The sequence below is a fragment of the Ctenocephalides felis genome, unplaced genomic scaffold, assembly GCF_003426905.1.
Source record: "Ctenocephalides felis isolate EL2017-DRISC unplaced genomic scaffold, ASM342690v1 CF-g0.4_SCAFFOLD_01886, whole genome shotgun sequence".
Classification (NCBI taxonomy): domain Eukaryota; kingdom Metazoa; phylum Arthropoda; class Insecta; order Siphonaptera; family Pulicidae; genus Ctenocephalides; species Ctenocephalides felis.
Genome location: NW_020538040.1, coordinates 67,587,199 through 67,611,492, shown reverse-complemented (window position 1 = coordinate 67,611,492; position 24,294 = coordinate 67,587,199). Strand labels below are relative to the sequence as shown.

The 24,294-nt window shown below is 29.0% G+C and overlaps 1 protein-coding gene across 4 annotated transcripts; it reads left to right on the top strand.

The window, feature by feature from the left end:
- Window positions 1–8,870: 8,870 nt before the first annotated feature.
- On the top strand, window positions 8,871–16,375 carry LOC113377492 (armadillo segment polarity protein). Of its 4 annotated transcripts, none has more exons than XM_026617836.1 (9): window positions 8,871–8,932; window positions 9,617–9,664; window positions 9,858–10,088; window positions 10,510–11,744; window positions 11,835–12,020; window positions 13,281–13,472; window positions 13,823–14,095; window positions 15,051–15,156; window positions 15,983–16,375. In XM_026617836.1, exons 2-9 carry the CDS (start codon window positions 9,634–9,636, stop codon window positions 16,180–16,182), a joined length of 2,454 nt encoding a protein of 817 aa, XP_026473621.1. In that variant the 5' UTR covers window positions 8,871–8,932; window positions 9,617–9,633; the 3' UTR covers window positions 16,183–16,375. The 4 variants fall into 4 exon arrangements, with proteins under 4 accessions (XP_026473621.1, XP_026473623.1, XP_026473622.1 ...); XM_026617838.1 differs by lacking the exon at window positions 8,871–8,932 and adding an exon at window positions 8,968–8,986; XM_026617837.1 differs by lacking the exon at window positions 8,871–8,932 and adding an exon at window positions 9,200–9,268.
- The last annotated feature ends 7,919 nt before the right edge of the window (window positions 16,376–24,294 follow it).

Below are 24,294 nucleotides of genomic sequence, written 5' to 3'. Positions count from 1 at the left end.
TGAGTATTGTTAATCAGTTATGCTTTCACAGAATGAATTTACAAGAGGGATTGTCAACAAAATTAATCTTTTTCCTATAACCTAATCATTTGGATCATAATTTTTATTTACTTTTACATTTAATTAATCAGTAGCGATATAATTTTTTTTTTAAGTTTATATATTTTTCTATATCGTCAAACGTTAACTCTGACAGATTTGATATAGGAGAACATTTATGTTTTTTTATCTATGTAGGTGAATGTATGAATATTTTCTGTTTTCAACATACATTGATAATATGGTATATTATAAAAATATAACTTTATCTATTATTTAAATCGATCAAACTTAAGTAATAATACTACTCTACTCATTTTATACAAATGAGTTTCTCACCTTTAATTTTTAAATATTGTGCTGCAGTAAATACTACTAATATATTGCTTCTACTTAATATTTCACTGACGTCTTCATCGCGGAAAATGATCCAGTCATATATTACTTGGAATGCAACTATCGAAACTTTGTCCTGCAAATATGTTTGATTTAATTTGCAATAATATAATTTATATTACTAATTTTAAAGTACCCACTTCTGGTAATATAATAGAGTTGTCAGGCGTGTCATCAAAAAATGTTGTATAACAAGATAATATAAAAAGATGGCAATGAAATTCTTCCTCTCTTATTGTTACAACAAAGTCTGTGTTACTGCAAAAAAAAAATCATAAAAATAACAAGTTAAGATATAATCATTCAAGTTAAGGTTTTGAGTAAGTGACGTTAATTAATATAAAATAATTAAATACTAAGTATAAGTGGCACTACATCTTAAAGCAAGTAACATAAATTTCCCAATATGTGTAATTATTTATTAAAAATTACACGTATCAGGAAGCACGGTACCACGTGATAGCGCTGGCCCATTATTAAAAGTTGTGTCCCATTATTCTAAATTTTAATGAATTTTTATATTCAAACAACTTTTTGTAAGCCTATAACATTTTAGGATGTTCGTTCACACTATCACTATGCAAAGTTTCAATCAAATCGTCAAAAAAAATCGATAATTAACTACGCCGATCTTTATCAAAATCTAATCGATTCCCAACTGATCTTTGGGACAGTTTTTAAAATTTCAATATCGGTCAAAAATTTTGCACTTATCTACTAATTAGAAAGAAACATTTCATTGTCGCTAAAAACTAATTAAATTAAAACGAATCCTTGAATTTCATCAACTTTGAAAATTTCACAAGCTTTTTTTCTAAATTTACAAACCACTCAATAAATACATAATTAAGGACAATGTATTTGCCTTCGCTGTGTTATTCTATTGTAAAGTAATTTATTTATGTATTGCACTTACTGCAATAAAAATCACTGTAAAAGGTATGTGTAAACATCTTTACCGAGAAGTGATTTTTGCATTAGCTATGTAGTTAAATAATATTTGATTATACGAGAATTGATTAATATTTCTTTATAACTTTCAATTATAAATAGAAATAATGACTTGATTCTAAATTAATTTATTATTAGAACATAATTGACAAATTAAATTGTGAATACTTACATAAAATTGTGTACTTTATGCATTATTCGGTCAAAGAGGCTTGTTCTAGGGGGCAATTTTACTTTTTCCCAGCTGATGGGATCATTAGTAGTAAATCCAATATCCGAAAGTGTTTTTTCTGGACAAAGTGGCATTTCTTGACATTCACTATCTTTATCCACAAATGTATTGGAAAGATTTGACATTGGATGCAAGTTTCTACTAATTTTAGTCTCTTGATCGTCCATAAAATTTACAGTGCTACGTCTCTATGCAATAGACATAATTTTAATTAAACACCCGACATATTTGCAGTTTGAGTTATTAAAATAATTATTGTAGTAATAAGAAAACTGCTATACTGTAAATCCTGTTTTTGGATAATTGATTATATCATAGTAAATCATAGTAAATTATTCATCAGAGTAAACAAGCTCGTAAAATATTCTTATTTAGGAATACAGGACACACCCTGCGGAGCTAGTATTTAAGCTTGCGAATGACACAATAACAGTATGGGTCCAGAGAAGTTTAAGTTCAGATCAATATGAGTTCAGTCGTAATTTAGTTTTCTATAAAGTATGAGTTAAGACTAGTACGAGTCCAGATCAGTTTAAGTTCAGACCAGTATGAGTCTATTCGTCGTTCAGTTCAATACTTAATCATACTCAGTTCTCAATCAGATTAGTTTCTTAATTGTTAACGTTATGTGTAAAGTGTACAAGAAAACATGAAATAAATAAATACATCAACGTCTTCGTCTGTTTATACTGATCAGCCTCCACAGATTGGTAACACCCTTGTTAGCAGCAGAAAGAACCTACATATTGTTGGCACCATCGCTGGATGTCAACAACATTATTTGTAGTCATATATATACACACACATATATATATATATATATATATATATATATATCTTATATATAAAATGTTCGTTGAAGTCCAAGGATGGTTCTTACGGCAAAAAAATCGAATAATTGCCGGAAAATACTAAAAACAGCCTTTACGTTCTCTTACTAATACGTATAATTTTTTATAATGCGTAAATAAATAAAGGGAATTAGAGAATTTATAAAGGTAAACTGGTGGACAGGTAAATTGAAGGATACGTAAAATGGTAGAGAGAAGAACTGGTAGATAGACGAATATGTAGATAAATAAACATGTTGACAGCTTAATTGGTAGATATGTAGAACGGGATGTGAGATAAATTTGTAGACCGGTTGATAAACAGGTTGATGGGTAAATTAGTAGACAAATTGTTAAACAGGTTAATTGTTCAACAGGTAAATTATTGAACAGATTAATTGGTAGACATTTAGAACGGGATGACAGGTAAATTAGAAAGCAGGTAAATTGGTTGACAATAAAATGGTGTATTGATAAACAGGTCGATAGATAAATTGGTAGAGAGGTAAATTGATAGACAGGTGAATTGGTTGAAATTGGTTAAAAGGTAATTTGTTGGATAGCTGGTGGTCAGGTAAATTGAAGGATATGTAAAATGGTAGACAGGACAACTGGTAGAAAGACAAATAACAAGACGGATAAACAGGTTGACAGGTAAATTACTAGACATGTGAAAGGGGTTGATAGGTAAATAGGTTGACAGGTAAATTGGTAAGTCGGTAAAATGGTAGATTGATTAACTTAATTGTTTATAGGTAAAATCGTATACAAATTGTTGAATAGGTAAATTGTTGAACAGATAGTAGTAACGTTAAATTAAATGTAACAAATACACATCGTTGTTCAACTTTTTAATTTAAACTAAATCACGGCAAAGCGTGAACGGGTACAGCTAGTATATATATATATATATATATATATATATATATATAAATCATATACTTAGTTATTATACAAGAAAACTAATTTGGCCATGCACTAAATATTTTGAGTACATATCAGTTAGCCGCTCAATATTAATAGTACCTACTCTGTTACAAATATAAAAATTCGTAGCAATTAGGAAATTACTTTCAAAATATGTTCTACGGTTTTTAGAAACATTTATAATGATTAATAAATATTATTCATTGAATATGTTCATGTTTTTACTTACTTCTGGTATTGCTCTCAAAGAAGATTCCTGGCAGAATAAGCTTTCTGTATCAACCTCGCTGGAGTGATCATTGTAACTTTCTTTACAATCCTTTGATCTTTTAACTGTGGAAAATCTAAAATAAAAATAATAATTTATTAGATAAGTCTAGTTTTGCAAATTATACAAATTATACCAATGTTTGAATGGTGTAGGAAAATATATATTTTATATAACATAAATTTGAAATTTTATAATATAAATTATAAACTTTTGTATATTTATAGTATGAATAGGTAATAAAATTTTCAATACACATTTCTCGCTGATTTCACGAATACTCCATTAATTGCTACTTGAAATTTAAATTACTTACGTATTAGAAGATTTGGACATCTCGATTATTAGCAGAAACGGGTCTTGTCTCAATTCCAAATTCTTTTCAAACGATTCGGAATTTTATCTGTATATTAAATAACTATATTGTTAACGTTATGTAAATATTAATCGACAAAATTTCAAAGTAAATTACTATAACGTATGCTATTTGCTGATTATTTTTTTCTATAAATTTATTGTAAATAACTTAATCCTCAATCCTCAAACTATTGTAACTAACTTAATCCTCAAACTTAATAGCTCAATTCGATTTCAGAACTTGTTTTAAACGATATTCATAGCTTTGGAAAATTTGACATGTGTCAATTAGTTTACATTATTTTGTATTTTTAATATATTTGAATTTATGTAATTCTAGAGCGGAAATCGTATCTGATATTATGAAGATTTCAACAACATTAATATTTTGGAAAAATAGTTTTCTTATTAAAATAGTTTTGAAGATATTGCTTGTAATTATATATAAATAAGCATGAGATCGAATGGCTCGATATTATATATATTTGTAAAATCTAAGTAAAATTAAGAAAACTAATCAAATTCACGTTTTTATATTAATCTCGATAAGTTATTTTGATAAGCTTTTACTCTTAAGACACTTAAAAAACAATATTTGCTTCTATTTGAATTTTATTTTGGAGCATTGTCTAAATAATATAAACATGCATTTACCGCGGTATTGTCGTATTGTCGAGAGAAGGATGAAAAAAGTTCGAGGTGTCCTGGTCGGAAAGGGTCCTGCAAAAGGGTTAATGCACTTTTTTTATAAATGTATTGAATTTGAATGGCAATCAACTATATTCTATACAGAACAAAATTATATTCTATAGGCTATTAATTTTGGTAACCCATGCTAATGCACTTGGAAAACAAATTTAAGTATTTTCTCTGATTTTTCTCTGAAAAATGATTAATAATCAATTGTATTTTTTCAATGCACCTATAGAAGATAGAACATATATATCCATTTACATTTAAAATAAAAAAGAACGTTTGCGCTTCTTTCTATTTTAAAGTTTTTTATTTTGCTATATTTTTATTTTTATATTTCTTCTATAGGGCAGACGCTTAACCCTTTCCATTCCAAGGTCGAGTGCCACTCAACACTGATTTTGTTCTTCTTTCTATTTTGAAGTTTTTTATTTTGCTATATTTTTATTTTTATATTTCTTCTATAGGTGCAGACGCTTAACCCTTTCCATTCCAAGGTCGAGTGCCACTCAACACTGATTTTGTTCCACTAGCTGTATTACCGAGTGATACTCGACATTGTATTTTTTTTATTTAATTTATTCTGCAATCTGTTTTACATGAGCATTAACATTGCGCAGAGATTGCTAACAATGATTATTTTACGATATAAACCAGTAGATAGTAGCAACACCCAGCGGCGTGTCTACTAGGTATAAGGACTAATTATCTATACTCGAAGTATTTGCTGACATTTTCATTATATGTGCAACTATACCCACGAGAGGCGATTTTCACTTGAGGCTATATTTGAGATCTATGACCTCAAGTGGAAATTTGACATCAAAGTTGCCTGATGTCAGACGTGGCGGTAGCGAGAATCGTTCCAGCGAACCTGGGACTAGTTGGTGCTAGCCCACGCTCTAACCGATATCGCCACCGCGTAGGTATTATATTAGGTTGTCAAATTTCTCCCTTCCGCCTTTTTGTATTATAAATACATATAAACCAATAGCCATCGACATGGTATAATACCTCTTTTTGTGGAAATTTTTAACACAGGTGGGATTTTTGTTACTAAAATGTTTGAATAACATTTTCTAGAATCGTAAGATTATTCAATTAAGATAATTCAATTAAATTTTATCGATGCTACATGATAAAACTAGTTGTTAACGCACCTTTATACGATGAGGACTATATGAGAGAGTTAGACAATGTATTTGAAACCTTTCAATGGGAAGACGAGTGTAAAAAAAGATAATATTCCTGAAGTTCCTGGACCATCGAAGAGGAGAAAATCTGATTTAGGACCATTGGCTGCCGCTGTAACAGACTCGAATTCTTCCGACGATATTTTTCGAAGAAGGCCCATTTGTATTTTTGTAATACTATATTGTAAAAATGTATATTTATATAAATATCCTATATCTCATTATTGTGTAATATTATTTAGATGTCCAAATTTTAAAAAAATGAGAGTTAAACACTTGCTTGCACGATTAGTTTAATTTTGCAGTATAAATACATGTACCGACGTAATTTAAAAAAAAACTAGTGGGGTGGGTGGCATCGTGCCTTAAGGCAAATTGCTGGAACTTCCCGTACCGTAACGAAATGTTCGAGGAATACTGAATGTTTTTAAATAGATTATTATAAATATTGTAACACTGTCTAATATTCATAAGAATTATATAAACTGAATTGCAAAGTTGAAATTATTTGTTTAAAGTATATTAGAACTATAGTCAGAATTAAAAATAAAATCTGAATTATTTTCGATATACAAAAAATTAAAAAAAAAATGAAACAAAACATTTTTTTCCAAAATCAATTATTTTGTTAAGACAAGCAGAAAGTTCTTTGAATCAATCAAATCGGACGCTTAGTTCTCTCAAAAACTGCCATTTTTTACATATTTAGCTCCGTATCTTTGAAATGGCTGGGCCTGCCTTTGCCAAAAACTAATAAACACTTCTCCCAATCATTACTAATTGAATGTTTTTTAGATCATTCAAATCGGATACTCCGTTCTCTCAAAAAGTCGATTTCTATTTTCTGCACTCTTTGCTCCGTATCCCCGAAACGGCTGGACCTGCTTTTGCCAAAAACTAATCAGCTGTTTTCCCTATCGATAGGAATCGAATGTTTTTTGAACCATTCAAATCGGTTGATCCGTGCCCCCGAAAACGTGACTGGAAATTTGTATCCATACATACATACACACACACACACATCCATTTTTTCTGAGGTATGCCAAAATGTTCAGAAACCTTCAAAACGTCGAGAAGTGTAAAAATTTTCAATTCCGATTTTCGGCCCATTACAATAACTTACTCCACGGGAAGTTAATGAATTAAATAGAAATTGCTTGCTACAAAAACTATTAATTTTTTCACACTGTCAACACAAGCAATATGTTTTTTGAATTATATGATCTGTTCTCTTAATAACTGCTAGTGTTACCACTTTTTGCTCCAAAGTTACGGTTTTTGCAAAAGCTGGAACTGCTTTAATAATAATAACTAATCAGCCGTCAATACGAACCGAATATTTTTTGAAACATTCTAATTGGATGCCTGATTCTTGCAAAAACCGAGTTTCCAGTTTCTGAACTTCTTTCTCTGTATCTACAAACGGCTTAAACTGTCTTTGCCAAAAACTAATCAGCACATCTCCCTATCAATAAGAATCGAAATCCTTTTGAATTATTCAAATTGATTGATTCGTGGCTCCGAAAACTTGGACAAAAAATTGTATCCACACATAAATGCACATGTGCACATCCATTTTTTCTATGGTATTCCAAAACGTTCAGAAACCTGAAACGTAAAGATATGCAAACATTTTCATTTTAGATTTTTGGACGATTGCTATAACTTTAACTTACCCTACGGGAAGTTAATTATAAATAAAAAATCATAATTTTAGCTTCCCATAGGGTAAGACAGAGTAATCGCAAAAAAATCGAAAATGAATCCTTTTATATATCTTCACGTTTTAAAACCTTTCGAACATTTTGGCATATCTTAGGAAAAAATGGATGTATGTGTATGTGTATGTATGTGCGTGCGTGTGTGCGGATTTGTCGACGATTTCGGGAACACGGATCAACCAATTTAAATAGTTTAAGAAGCATTCGATTTGTATTGATAAGGAGACGTGCTGATTAGTTTTTGGCATAAGCAGGTCAAGCCGTTTAGAAGATACGGAGCAAAAAGAACTAAAAATAGTAATTCAGTTCTTGAGAGAGCGAAGCGTCCGATTTGATTTATTCAAAAAATATTTTATTTTTCTTGACTACACGAAGAAGAGTTCAAATTTTTAGAAAGGCAGGTCCAGCGGTTGTGGACTGTCAATAAAAATAAGTTAAAAAAATGCCATTTGGCGGTCAAAAATGTTCATTGGACATATACACATGAAATTATTAGATATTATATAGAGATTTTAATAAAGTGTACACATTTTGTGTCAATTCTTTGCGTTCGGTACCAAGATTTTTAATTTTAAAATTTACGTATTAGGTTCAAATAAATGGGCTCGACATTTTCGACAGTTCAAAAAAAAATTAAAAACCTTCAAAAAAATTCAAAGATACAAAAAATTCAAATTTTCCAAATTTTTCATCATTTTCAAAATAAAAACTAGATTTTGAAAAATTTCAAAAATATCAAAATTTAAAAAAAATGGATTTCTTACAAAAATGTGATATTATTTCAAAATTTTTAAAAAAATCAATCATTATTTTTTTTAAAAAATTCCAAAAAATTTCAAAATTTTGAAAAAAAAAACTAAATTATCAAAAAAATCAAATTTAAAAAAAATTCTTATAAACATACACAAAGTTGTTTGTAGAATACGCTCGTCGCCCAATTTAAAAAGCACTTATAAGTTTACAGTATGTTTTTATAATAAATAATCAAAATTATTTGAAAATTTTGAAAGTTTTGAAATTATTCAAAACAATTATTGAGAATTTTCATTTCTCGTATGTTTAATTACGGTTCGGAAAGTTCCAGCAATTTGCCTTAAGGCCCTACTAGTTTTTTTTTATAAAGGAGTACATCAGTTTCATCCTTATCTATGAATTTCATAATTTACCGCTTTCAGCACTGTATACAGCATAGATAAATAAGCATACAGTTTTGTTGTCATATTCCTTTGACCCTTGTTTTATACGAAACGTCGTGCCTCTGAATCGACTCACAGCGCTCTATGGTTTGAAGCTTCTTGTATTTGTATGTCGAGTAGTTCAATTGGGTACGCATTGATTAAAATTTAAATTTGATGTTACATGTTTATTTTGCACAATATGTATGTTGTTTTAGTGAATTTTACGGCCCAGAAACAAGTTTAACGTTTAGAGATACAAAAAGTGTTGATTCTGATTCCCGTTTCTAATAAATATTTTTCTGTGTATTTTGTTGACTTGACGCCATGTTGTATATTGTATTTACTTATTCCATACTAGTTTGATCACAGTTTTAGAATTCTGTCAATAACTATAATATGTAGTGCTTTATAACAATTCTGAATCATTTTCTGAGTGAAATATAACAAATTAACTATAAACCTTAACAGGGTGTGGTGGAAACGGTATTTGAAAATGGCTGTCACTAATCATTAAACAATTATTATCTCAGAAAGATTCCTGAAACATTTTTTGGCCTACATTAAAATTTTCAATTTTATTTACTTTACATATGTTTAATATTTAATTTAGTTGCCTTATTATTAAACAACTGATACTTCAATTGGGTATCTAATACTTTATGTCTTTAAGAAATTGGTGTAATTCTGAGTCATAAAATTCACTTTATTCTGAGAATTCATAAAAGTGTTTGCGTCTGCAAAAGTGTATAGTGATTGAAAAATATGTGCAACTATAAATTAATTATTAATTAAAATTAATTTCGTGAATTTTATAAATAAGTTTGCTTACAGGAAGAACACATATCGCGATGGCTTATCAACCGGCCCAAAATCGCACAAGTAAGTAAAATTTATTTAAAAGTGTTTGAAAATAGACTCGTGTTTTGATGTATTTTTGATATAAAGAATAATGAATGAAATATGTTAGTTTAATTTTGAAAATATAGTATTAGAATGATAGCAGTATTAATTCAAAGTGCTAGAATAAAATAATTAAAGTTCTTTGATTTAATTTTCCATATCCAATTTTCAGTGTCACATAACAACTATAGTGCATCGGACTTGCCGATTTCATCTTCTAAAGAGCAAACACTGCTCTGGCAGCAGAATTCTTATATGGGTGATTCTGGTATTCACTCTGGGGCTGCAACTCAAGTTCCTTCATTATGCGGGAAAGAGGAAGACGAGATGGATGGCGATCATCAACTGATGTTCGATTTAGATCAAGGTTTTCCACAAGGGTTTACACAAGATCAAGTAGAAGGTAATTTTGTTATTTGTATTTCTTCATTACATACATTTGATCTATATTGAAAGTTTAGTACCGTGGTTGTAACAATCAAAATAAAAAATGTTTACATGTTTTTTGTAACAATAATTTAAATATTAATAAAAGTTTCACAATATTAATTGCATAAAATAAAATATATTGCTTTAAAATGATATCAATCATTTCATATCTCAATACTGATAGGTCTAGAAGTAGTGACCGATTTAGGAATTATATAAAAATTACAGTGCATAATAATTCTAATGCAAAAAATTGTCTGGTCAACTTATTTATTGAAAAATTCTATTATTGTATATTATTTACTACTTAATTAATTTAGTTTTTAACACTTCAATGTATGATCTTACATTTTTTATGCTTGTTACAAGTGATTTTATTATTATCATCTAATTAGACATGAATCAACAACTGAGTCAGACTCGCTCTCAACGGGTACGTGCTGCCATGTTCCCAGAAACACTTGAAGAAGGAATTGAGATTCCTTCAACACAGTTTGACCCAGCACAAGCTACTGCAGTGCAAAGACTTGCTGAACCTTCTCAAATGTTAAAGCATGCAGTGGTAAATCTCATCAATTATCAAGATGATGCAGATTTGGCTACACGTGCTATTCCAGAACTCATAAAATTATTAAATGACGAGGATCAAGTGGTTGTCTCACAGGCTGCTATGATGGTTCATCAATTATCTAAAAAAGAAGCTTCTCGTCATGCTATAATGAACAGTCCTCAAATGGTTGCAGCTTTAGTTCGTGCCATTTCAAATTCAAATGATTTAGAAACAACTAAAGGAGCTGTTGGGACTTTGCATAATTTATCACACCACAGACAAGGTTTGTTGGCTATTTTCAAGAGTGGTGGAATACCTGCTTTAGTGAAACTGCTTAGTTCTCAAGTGGAAAGTGTTCTTTTCTATGCCATCACAACTTTACATAATCTTCTTCTTCACCAAGATGGTTCCAAAATGGCAGTCCGCCTAGCAGGTGGCCTGCAGAAAATGGTTAATCTATTGCAGCGCAATAATGTCAAGTTTCTTGCTATAGTCACAGATTGTCTTCAAATTTTGGCTTATGGTAATCAAGAGAGTAAATTAATCATCCTTGCTTCTCAAGGACCTGTAGAGTTGGTACGCATAATGCGTTCATATGACTATGAGAAGTTGCTGTGGACCACATCCAGAGTTTTGAAAGTTCTGTCAGTTTGTTCAAGCAACAAACCAGCTATTGTGGAAGCAGGTGGCATGCAAGCTTTAGCTATGCATTTAGGCAATACATCTCAGCGTCTAGTTCAGAACTGCCTGTGGACTTTAAGAAATTTATCAGATGCTGGAACTAAAGTAGATGGATTAGAAGGTCTTCTGCACAGTTTGGTTCAAGTTCTTGCATCTACTGATGTAAATGTTGTAACATGTGCTGCTGGTATATTATCAAACTTAACATGTAATAATCAACGTAATAAAGTAACAGTATGCCAAGTTGGTGGTGTTGATGCTTTGGTAAGAACTATTGTTAATGCTGGTGATCGAGAAGAAATAACAGAACCAGCAGTTTGTGCTTTAAGGCATCTTACATCACGCCATGTTGAATCCGAAATGGCTCAAAATTCGGTGAGGCTAAACTACGGTGTTCAGGTAAATCCGTAGCCACAAGAGAGATAACTAATAAAGAAGTTTTAGATCTGGTTAAATCAGATCTTACTAATTTTTCTTTCCTTATAATAGATTCCCGCCTTCCAGGTGATTGTAAAACTTTTGCATCCTCCATCCCGTTGGCCATTGGTAAAAGCTGTAATTGGACTAATACGAAATCTTGCTCTGTGTCCCGCCAATCATGCTCCTCTACGAGAAAATGGCGCCATTCACCATTTGGTTCGTCTGTTGATGAGAGCTTTCCAGGATACTCAAAGGGTAAAATAAGTACATTAATATTGTATAAATATAAAAATGGTGTTATAAGATAGATAATTTTATCTGAATTCAGTAAGAGATGTTTTTGGCAGTAGCATAGATGTGCCCACTTTATTGTGCACCTTTGCAATTCCTTCAAAGATGCCTTAAGTAAATTTGATTCAGCTGTCGAATAGTTGTGATTAAAAGTACAGTAGAACCTCGATTATTCAGACTAATTGTTGTCGATAGGCATCCGGTTAATCGAAAATCCGGATAATCCAGATTATGAAGAATAATGTTTTGTTTATCAAAAATAACAAATACATACCATACATAGATATCAACAAAAATCAATTCACTACTTGCCACAAACGATTCATCGTCGCCTAATTTTTCATTTAACTGTAATTCCTTTTCACAAATATCGGCTGTCTAGTTGATCGTTTTTGTAAGAACCAACAATATAAAGCTTCTTCTAAGAGTTAAGATTATAAGATATAGAAATCTAGTAATTAGTTTCCAAAAAATAATTTTTTTTTTTGCAAAGTTCACTGAAGGAATATTATGCAGGTATGTGTTGTATAATGAGTAATTTTTTTTCGGTCTCTTCATCATTTTCCGATTTTCACTTCCCTTTTCACTATCTAACTTGCAAATGTATGACAAAATTGAATCGGCATTTTTTTTAATATCGCTTAAAGTGGATGTACCTACACCATACTTATCAGCTAACTTACGGCCGGTTTCGCCTTTTTTAATGATTCTATAATATTTATTTCATTTTTAAGGGATAACACCACCCTTTAAAAATGTATATATGCACGTCAAAACAGAGAATGTATTAATGTATATATGCACATCAGAATATGCAAGTTCCGTCGCGATTATGTCCGGATAATCGCGAATCCGTATAACCGAGGTCCGGATAGTCGAGGTTCTACTGTATATTTAAATGAACTAAATGAAGTATTTGAACTAATTATGATATACATTGAGACGTTGAAGTATAATATATTTGAATTAAATATTCATTCAATACAGTAATTGATTTTGCTGATCTTGTGAACTGGTTCAATAATAATTTTGTTAATATTTGTATGCTTCAAAACTATGCAATTAATTTTGAATGATTTTTTGTGCAATAATATTTGATTATAGATATGACATAGACTTTACTTTTATTTACAATGTTTATTTATAGCTACATTTTTCAGGACTGCATCCTGATATTCATTTATTATATTCATATATAATATATTTATTTTATTGTATATGTAGCGTACAGCTGTAGCCGGATCACAGCAAAGTGGAGCATATGCTGATGGAGTTAGGATGGAAGAAATTGTTGAAGGCACTGTGGGAGCTCTTCATATTTTGGCTAGAGAATCGAACAATAGAGCCATCATACGACAACAACTTGTTGTACCAATATTTGTACAACTCCTATTCAATGAGATTGAAAATATTCAGGTTGGAGCTTGTTTTTTCTTTGCAACTGTATTTTTTATTTTCCTTTGGTCTTACTTACCTAAATAACCATTTTTACTTGAGTATAATAAACATACTCAACTAATATAATTTCTAAATTATCAAGAAAAAATATTTTTTTTTTTTATGCTAATCTATTAATAATTTATAAAATAAGTAAATATATGTTTTATGCATCATATAATAATTCTGTGAGTATTTTAAATATACAATCAGAAAATAAGAAAACTCAGATAATAGCAGTAGAAATTATACAAGCTTGGAAACAGATGGATAGTTTTTCATGTGAAACAAAATTGCTCTGAAATTAACTCTCTGCTTCCTACAATTAGCGTGTAGCAGCTGGTGTTCTTTGTGAGTTAGCAGCTGATAAAGAAGGTGCTGAAATGATAGAGCAGGAAGGTGCTACTGCACCTCTTACTGAGTTACTCCATTCTCGCAATGAGGGTGTTGCTACATATGCTGCTGCCGTTCTCTTCCGTATGTCAGAAGATAAACCGCAAGATTATAAGAAACGTTTGTCCATTGAGCTGACTAACTCATTATTCCGCGAGGATAACAATCTGTGGGCCAATGGTGATTTGGGACTTGGATCTGATTTACAAGTAAGTTATCCAGTTATATTAAAATTGTTAAGATTATAAGATATAGAAATCTAGTAATTAGTTTCCAAAAAATAATTTTTTTTTTGCAAAGTTCACTGAAGGAATATTATGCAGGTATGTGTTGTATAATGAGTAATTTTTTTTCTCTTTAGTATTTTTTTATTTTATAATAAAATCTTATTTTTAACTTTTCTTAGGATATGCTATTAAAATTGAAAATGAATTTATCTTTGCATTTCAACGTTGTTTGATCATATTGACATACTTACAAATAATATATATTATTGTGTGATTGTAGAATGTTAATCTTCTACTTTTTGAGAAAACCACTCAATAATGGATAAAAAGAAAACTTTTTTTTTTTTTTGTAAAGGCAGGCTGTTTTAGAGTTATGCAGAAAAAATAAGCACATCAAATAATCAGCATTGTTATATAGTCCTCAAATAATCTATATTTTATTCCACATACTTTTATAAATTTACATGCCTCTTTCTAGACAATCATTTTATCAATTCCGGAACTTCAGATTTTTATTTGGAAATTTATAAAATAGATATTGTTTTCTTTTTACATAATTTAGGGCTCATTTTAATAATAACCATGAAAAGGGTGATTTGACGACACATACTTAATACCCTTGCGTTATGTGCCAAATGTTGATAATCTTCAAATTGAAATCAAAACTAATTTGCCAACATCTATAAAATAAATACTCCAACGATCTGTTAATATTATAATATATAGAAATAGTTTTGAGTTTTATTCTATTCAAAGAACGACTTGTTTTTTTTTTTTTTACTTAATAGTTCTTTTATTAGTAAAATTATTCAATTGTTGTTTTTATATGTAATAGTAAGACTATGATTAGTAGTGTGCATGGTTCTACTTGAAAATATATTTTCTGTAGTTTGTTTATGTTTTTGAGTTTTTTTTTGTTCTACCCAAAATTTCACAGGAAATGTTAGGATCAGATCAGGGTTATGATGCAGGGCTGTATCAACAAGGCGGTGGGCCACCCAGCGTGCATAGCTCGCATGGGGGCCAAAACTTTCAACAAACAGGTAAATAATTAGGCACTACTTTGTTGTAAAGAAATGTATTATGAAAGTTTTATAGTACATGTATTATAATTACCCATATTTTGGACATTTGCTTTTATTATTCAGTTGTATTATCTATCTTATTTGGTAAGATGATTTATCATAAATTGATTGAAAGTTTGATGATCTTAATATTATTAAGGAATATTTTAGTTTGATATTTTCATTTTTTAACACTTTAACAAACGATGTTTGCAATCTCTTTAATTTTATTTGCCATTGCACTTTTATTTTGGAGTTGTTAGCTAATACAGAAAAGTATGCTGTTAGCTATATCTTTCCCTCATGCATAGATACAGTTTAAATCAACCTGTTGAAGATACATTTTATAAAGTATTATTTATTGAATTTTCAATATAAATTTTACAGCAATGTGCAATGTTTCTGTTCTTTTATGGCTGTTTTCCTAACTGATTCAAATTAAATGGCAGACATCAATACATAGTAGTAATCATTATAAAATGGTTTATACGACCTGTTTACAAGGATTTGTATTATTGCACAAAATCATCAGAATCAGAATCATACTTACGTAGATAAGAGATAGTGGATTGTAAGAACAAAGTTGTTCTTCATTATATTATTAATAGATCCATGCTTTTTTTGACTTTATAAATTGCTTATATTCTATTAGTCTAAATTGTTCTTGAAATATTTCACAATACTGAAAATAATATATTTACAAATCATATAAATATCTTGTATTTGTCTTAGAACTTTTCAAAACATCTTCTATAGTGTTAGTTTCTAATATTGGGTATCCCTAATTGTTTTGAATTTTTCTTAGGGTATGACCAGATACCAATAGATTCAATGCAAGGTTTGGACATAGGTTCCGCTCATCAAAATCCTAATTCTCCATATGCAATGGACATGGATGTTGGTGATGTAGATGGGACTGATCTGAATTTTGATCATCTAGAAACAATGCCATCTCCCCCCATTGACAACAATCAGGTCGCCGCTTGGTACGATACAGATTTGTAAGTGTTAGTATGTAAAGGACTTTTTAATTATTGATATGATTTTTTTTATATTGTTCATACAAATCTGAATATATATACACTAAAACCTCCTCAGAGTAATAAATTATTTTTAGATAAGACTTACAATACACATAAAGTGTTTGCATTACTATTTATAATATTAATAAAAGTAATGTTTTAACTTATGATTCAACATTGACTGACTATATTATACATCGATTTCAATATGTAGCTATTCTTATTTTTATGGAAAAATTATGATTATTGACAATTTTTATATTTAGATATAGATTTAAATATCAACATTATGAGGTTTTGTTGTATATGCTTAACAGTTTGTAAATTATTAAAATACTTATCAAGTTTTTTATTTGGATCAAAATTACTATTGGAATAGTAAAATAAGTATTATTATAAGACTTTTGATTTGTAAGTATTTTTAATCTCCAATTGTACAATAATCAATTTATAATTATGCTTTTATGAAATTTTTATATTGTCTAATTATAATAAATTTAGGTTATGTTTTATGTATTTTTATTGTGAAATGAACACAAAATTGTTGATTTATTGCACTTGTCATGAGAAAATAAAGTTTTACATGTAACGACATTTTAGCCACACATATTGATTATTATGCATAAGTAATTGGAAATACAATTATAATTAAAGTTAATTATTAAAACATAAACTTTTCTCAGATAAGTGCAAAATATTTGTGCATATACATATGTTTATATATATATATATGTATATGTATGTATAAATATGTGTGTATATATATATATATATATATATATATATATATATATATATATAGTATTCACACATATGTTTATTTTTTATTTGAATTATATTTAAAATTATTATATAAAATCAATTATAAGGTCTGTTTCTTGACTATTATTAATATTCTCAAAAAAAAAAAAACAGGGTACTTAGCATTGATAAATAGTAGATGTATAATTATATATTTGTTACACCTTCATTCTATATATTTATCAACTACGTTTTTATATATGTACATGTATTTATGAAGCAAACATGTATAGAAATACATGTTTATCGGACAAATCATTGTTCTAATATTGAATTTTTTATAAACGTGTTGTCAAATTGTTATCAATTATAGCAGTATTTAAAGGAACAGACCTTATATTAAAACAGTTTATATTATTTTATAAAATGCTTTTATATAAATGTCTCTTAAAACAATTGTAATTCGGATGTAAGATATATTATTTATATTTCAATGCATTTAAATATTGGTGAAAGATATGAGCAAATGTCAGATAATTATTTTAAAATTATTACTAGTAGTTAAATATTTCACAATTATTCATGTGATTGTCTATGTAATGTAATTTTCAAATTATTTATTTAAATTTCATATTTGAAATTATTAGGTCACAAATACATCCATAGGAATTATAGTGTTATAATCTGATCATGCAAGCTTTATGTCACTTTACATTTATTTTTAAGAGAACATTTTAATTTGTTTCATTAAATATGTGTGTCCTATTATTTTACAAAATGACTTTGTGACATAAGATTTCCATGGTCTGGCCATTCCTATAACTGCATGAGTACTGCGCATCCATGCAGAATAATGTAGTAATACCATTAAAATACCCATTGTATAAATGTGTCAATTATCGATTGTGTCATATGTACCATTTATCAAATAAAGTTTATTTAAGAACAATATTTGGCTACTACACTAACATTTATTATAGAGTATCTTACCTGAAAGTATATTGATTAGTTAGTGCTAGGGCTTTAGAAGTTACAATGTGACACACTGTTAATTATTTTTATCATTATGAAAGTGAAGTTCAATCTAATGTTCATGGCATAATATTTTTGAAATATTGGATCACAGGTAGCGCAATTGAAGCATATTCACTGATTTAAGTGTCAATACATGTAGTATATTTAATATAGTAGGAACTAACAAAAAGCCATGAAACATGCTCAAACATTTGCCAATCTACTTCAATTAAATTGTATAATTACAATTATAAAATATAATTCAGTTCAATATACAAAAATGTACTTCTATTGGAAAATTATATGCAACAGCCTGTCGTTTTCAAATGTTCAAAATACACATTCAGGGAAGAACGTTGTGAGAAATTTTCCATTGGCATTTCACACCGCAGTGGCTGAAATGGGGTATTTTTAATTGGAAACATATTTTTGAAACTATATTTTCAAGTGAAAATGGACATCGCTACTGCACAATGTCATGTTGCCTAGCAAGGAGTTTGAACTTATGATCCCGTTCACACGATATTTATATACATCAAATCCAGAATCATATATATATACTATACATATATATATATATATATATATATATACCTAAGTCTGTTTTTACATGGAGATTGGTTCCAGAAGAAGCCGTGTAAAAAAAGACATTGATCTTATACAAAAATGGGTGATTTGTTCCTAATCTCTAAAACCTATTAAAATTAGTGAAAAACAAGAATTTTCAAGAACAAGAATTCATGTTTATTTTAATAATAATTCCCCTAAATTAGTGCTATTCACATTTGCTTTGACCAGTAAAAATTGTTTGTAAGCGCTAAAGGGGAATTCACTTAAATCTTTAAGCTAGTGTTCGCAAACTATCGATACTATCGATGGTTTCAGACTTTTTTCTTTCATAAGTACTTTTTTGTGATATGAACATACATCGCAAAAATTAAATTTGATAAAAAAATTTAAGTACATAAAATTTCAAATCGTGCTAAATGGAATAAAATCGTGTAAAAAAATTAAAAATATTCAATTTTCAAACCGTGTTATATCAAAACCGTGTACAAAAAGACCGTATAAAAACAGACTTAGGTGTATATATATATATATATATATATATATATATATATATTTGTATGTATGTATGTATGCATGTATAATTATATATATATATAATGCCTTTAATGTCTCACCAAATTGAAAGCATGATCTTTTTCATGTAATTCAGCTTTTAGATTCGTTTTGCTAATTCATTTTACTTATACCATGACTGTTTACAAATTGTATTGCAATGCATGATGAATGAATTACGAATAACTTACTTGTATATGAAGCTAACTATGACAAAAGAAAAAAATGTAATGAACGCTGATGAGAGTAAGTAAAATCAATTACAGTGCTAACTTAGAGTGACATGAAGAGATTACAACTAGAATTAAAACTGAAAGAATTGACATAATGGTGCATAGGGAGATTGTCCAAACTCTCTTGTAAAAATAAGATTTTCTTATTCAAAGTGATGATAATTCCAATATCGACTTATCGGGATAGTGCTGTGGGGTCGTGCTAACCAGAGCAACATTCTTGTAATTCAGAGTTTATTACCAACCAAATGATTCGAAGATCTAAGGATACTTGCAGCTGCGGTGGATATAAGAAGCGGAAACTAAGTTTTCAAAATAAATTGTATGTGTATATAAAACCAGAAATACAATTAGTTTAGTCAGCCGAATGAATATGAAAAAATGGCCCCGAGATCTGTCGTAATCCACCCTATAAATTTTTCCGTTTTAGGCGGATTTTTTTACAGGAGTTATTATAATTATTTTTTATTATTGTTACTGTCATATATATGTTATTAATATTATTATTATTTTTTAATTCTCAATTCCCTTTCAACTTATAAATTATGATGTAATCTGATCTGAAACTTGCAGTCAATCTGTAAATTGTACGTAATAGTTAGAACATATAAATAATTAGTTACTTAATAAATAAATAATAATATTTTTTTTAGTTATTTTCATCTCGCTGATGGAACTTTTCACTGTATTATTTATTTTTTGCATAAGGGTACATATTGTTCGAATAACAAATATATAATTTTCATGATTTTTTTCAGAAAAAAAGTAAAATACGCTCATGATTTATTTACATATTTATGTTTCGACGATCGTTGCTTATTCTGTACATTGGGCGTTTCGTCTCATGGCCGAAACTCGAAATGAGAAGTTCGGTTCGCGGCCTTGACAATGCACTTCGGTGTGCGAATACGATGGAGTCATTGCACAGAGCCACGCTTTAGAGCGGTCTGCCCGAACTGCACACGATGTGTCCTTCCCGAAAATAAAGATCACTCCGACATCAGACAATGTCCATGAATTTAAATACCTTTGTTTTCTTCTTTCAACGAGTTGGTCTCTTTTTCCTCTTTATTTTTGACTTGTTGAAACGAAATATTGTATGAAGAAACATTTACAAGACCCGTCGACAATGCAAATGGCCTTGATGTTGAATTATTCAATGCCCGGATTATTGCAGATTTGCACGTTGCAAAATGCAATGATGAGCCATATCAAAGCGTTGTTGTTATATCTCGACGAATGAATGCAGAATCGATTTTCTCAATAATGTTCAATTTCCACAACTCCAGAATAAAAATCAATATTCTATATCCAATTTCAAGGGATTTACCGATTTGAAAGTTAATTAATTTCTTCTTACAATTTAGTACCATATTCTTCGGAATAATGAGAATAAATCAAATTAATCGTCCTTAAAAGTGAAGCTTTATTTATTTTACCTGTTCATTTGGTTTGTTTCATATTATATTAACGATATACTTCATCAATTTTAATTACTTGAAATCGTAAGTTTGGTATTTTTACTGTTTTGTGTGAAAATCTATGAATTAATTTGACAGTAATCCAGTTATATTTCAATTGAATTTTTTTCTGTATATCTTTATTTCATGTTATCATCACAGGCAGCTATTTCAATTACTAGACTTTAAACGTTAGGATTTAAAAAAAAAACACATTTATTCGGAAAAGATTGTTAAAACAATTTAAACGAATGCTGACTAACAATCAATTGATTTTTTTTATAATTAATTATATAATTAAATATTTCAAGATATTGAAATTAAGATTGACTATTTCCTGGTTATGAATTAATATTAATTTATTATAGTTAATAATTATATGCATGTAAACAATTCTTACATAGTACGACACACTTTATAATATTTCACATTGAATTAGGATTTATACTGAGTTGTCCATTTCTCATACGTGTTGACTCCGATAGACAGCTCCGCGGCTTTGGAAGACATCCCCTATAAGAAAATGTTTTGTTAATAAGTATGCAAATAAAGCAAAAATTCATAAACTTCTACAATTTATACGTTTATTCTCCATTGGTTGTACGCGCAGTTGAGGCTGCTCCCTAAAAGCTTCGGAATAACTACGTTTCAGTGATTGACATTGGGATGTAGTTGCCTGAAATAATGTGTATTAATTTTTTAAATTTTGTTATTATTTTATTCTAATGGAGTCAATGTTTCTTTGGTTATTAATTAGTAGAATTGTGTGTAGACATCACAACGAATAAAAGTTATCAGGAATAAAGGAATTTAGAGTCAATCATACAATATATAAAGAATATTATTGCCAGTAATATAATAATATTGGTGGAGTGTTCTGCCAAATTCATTGAAACGAATTTAATAACAAAGATTGTTGTCAAGCGTCAGAATTTTGTTTCAACATTTCTTCAATATTCATGTTGCAATCATGATGCTACACAGAAATATTTCTATTTTGATAATGATTTGTTAACTTCCCGTAGGGTAAGTTATTGTAATGGGCCGAAAATCGGAATTGAAATTTTTTACATTTCTCGACGTTTTGAAAGTTTCTGAACGTTTTGGCATACCTCAGAAAAAATGGATGTGTGTGTGTGTGTATGTATGTGTGGATACAAATTTCCAGTCACGTTTTAGGGCGCACGGATCAACCGATTTGAATGGTTCAAAAAACATCCGATTCCTATTGATAGGGAAAAGAGCTGATTAGTTTTTGGCAAAGGCAGGTCCAGCCATTTTGAAGATACGGAGCTAAATATGTAAAAAATGGCAGTTTTTGAGAGAACTAAGCGTCCGATTTAAATGATTCAAAGAATTTTCTGCTTGTATTAACAAAATAATCGATTTTGGAAAAAAAAATTGTCCCATTTTTTTTTTTTTTTTTTAGTTTTTTGTATATCGAAAATATTTATTTTTAATTCTGACTATAGTTCTAATATACCTTACAAATAATTTCAACTCTGCAATTCAGTTTATATAATATTTATAATATTTATAATAATCTGTTTGAAAACATTCAGTAATCCTCGAACATTTCGTTACGGTACGGAAAGTTCAAGCAATTTGCCTTAAGGCACGATGCCACCCACCCCACTAGTTTTAAATTTAAATATAACCTATATTAACTTTTTTATGGATTTTTGGAGATTTACTTCTATTTCTGCTATGAATCACTTACCAAAGAAGAATTATTTGCAGGATTATTAACAGTCGTTGCAGACCCGGAAAAATGGCTTCCGAAACAGGAAGAACTTGTATTAAAATTTTTTGGCGGAGGAGTAGCCACACGACGTGATCTAGCCTCGCGCAACATCTGTTGAATATATTTATTAGAAATACATATTTCCTAATTAGCATCAATTGTGTATTTTATAAGGTTTGCCCGAAGACATTCCATTAAGTAACACATTGTCATTTTATGTTGAACTTTAGGGGTTCTTAATGCAAAATATAATATAATTTAAATTTATGTTACTATTATGTATATTTTCATTCCTATGTTAGAACTACAAACAATGACGATTTCGTAGTAAAGTAATGCATAAATAATTGTAATGATTGTGGATCTTGCTGACCTACTAAATATACTGATTACTTATTCAAAAATTGTAGATTATCGATTTTTATTGCCGAATGTTTTAAGTTTAGGTTTATTGGCTAGAGTAATACCATGATCAGAATGTGTGAAATTTATAACGGAAAAGTTAACAAAATTAACAACAAAATGTGAGTTCTAAAAGACAATTAAGATGATGCACCAGCTCACAATTAAAATTTCAATAAATCTTTTAAAATATTGAGCGTTTTATTGAAGTAAATGTTAAAATCTCCGCAGGCAATTAAATATAGTAGACATACTATGCCATAGTTCAATTAAAAAGGCACACCTGTATTGGAAACAAATACAAGGAAATTCTGGATTATGTAATTTTTTTTCAACACTACCGGTGATGGATGAACAGATAAAGGTAAAAGATAAAAATATAAACTTTATCATCAAAAATTTTTCATTTCTAAAATAACTATACTTAACAATTACGTACATTTAACCTTGCGCATCCAGTGCAAACTTCGTTTCGGTTGTGCCAGAAATTGCAGGTGGATCTGTCATTATCACACCTATAGTCCATGTTGATATTATTTGTGATATTTGTATTTATCTAAATATTTATATTCACACGCGAGTTTATGATATCATTAACTTTTAAACATTTAAAATATTCTCAAATTTCTTATCGTAGTTAAATTTATAAATCATATAGGACTATACAATAAATTTAAGTAAATTCGTATCTGTGGAAAATTTAATTATGAAAAGAGTGACTAAAAAAATGCATTGTTTTGTTTTTGTTTGTGTATGTGCTACTTTGATGATCATCAACTATTTCATAAAACAATTAAAAAAAAATTGATTTAAATTAAAACTATTATGTATATTAACAATATTTAAAATATTTCATTATTAAAAGCAGTATAAATAATCAAAATTTTGCTATTGATATAAAAGCTTGAAGGTAGGTGTCATTTGATGAGCTATTTTCATTGTGAAATGACTTACATCATTATATTAATTATATGTTAAATATTTCAGTTTACGGATACTAGTAAACTATTTTAATGTATATATTTATTGTATTAATCTTTCCATATTTGATAGTTTTAAGTATACATCTCCAGAAATTTCTTCTATAATTGTTTCATTCTAAATTAATTAGGTAATTGTCATATTTTATTTACTTTTTAGGGCATACTATTTATTTATTGTACGGATGTTATTTGTACGACAGCTTAAGAGCAAAACCTCTTTCATATTTTAAAATTCATGCATTTCGGTATTGTCAAAATATGGACGCTTGTTTTGTTTTCAAACTACCAACTTTTTAGTACATTTCTATATTGAAAATAAAGCATAACTTTTCAGTTTTCTTCATTTTAATACTTACCAATCAAGATGACACAACAACGCTACACCGGGGTAGATAT

Bases quoted from the DNA above. Each gene is read 5' to 3' on its own strand.
- LOC113377492 (XM_026617836.1), top strand. From the start codon at position 9,634: ATGGCTTATCAACCGGCCCAAAATCGCACAA. The intron at 13,473-13,822 runs GTTGGAGCTTGT...TCCTACAATTAG, and splicing joins ATGAGATTGAAAATATTCAG to CGTGTAGCAGCTGGTGTTCT. The intron at 14,096-15,050 runs GTAAGTTATCCA...AAAATTTCACAG, and splicing joins GACTTGGATCTGATTTACAA to GAAATGTTAGGATCAGATCA.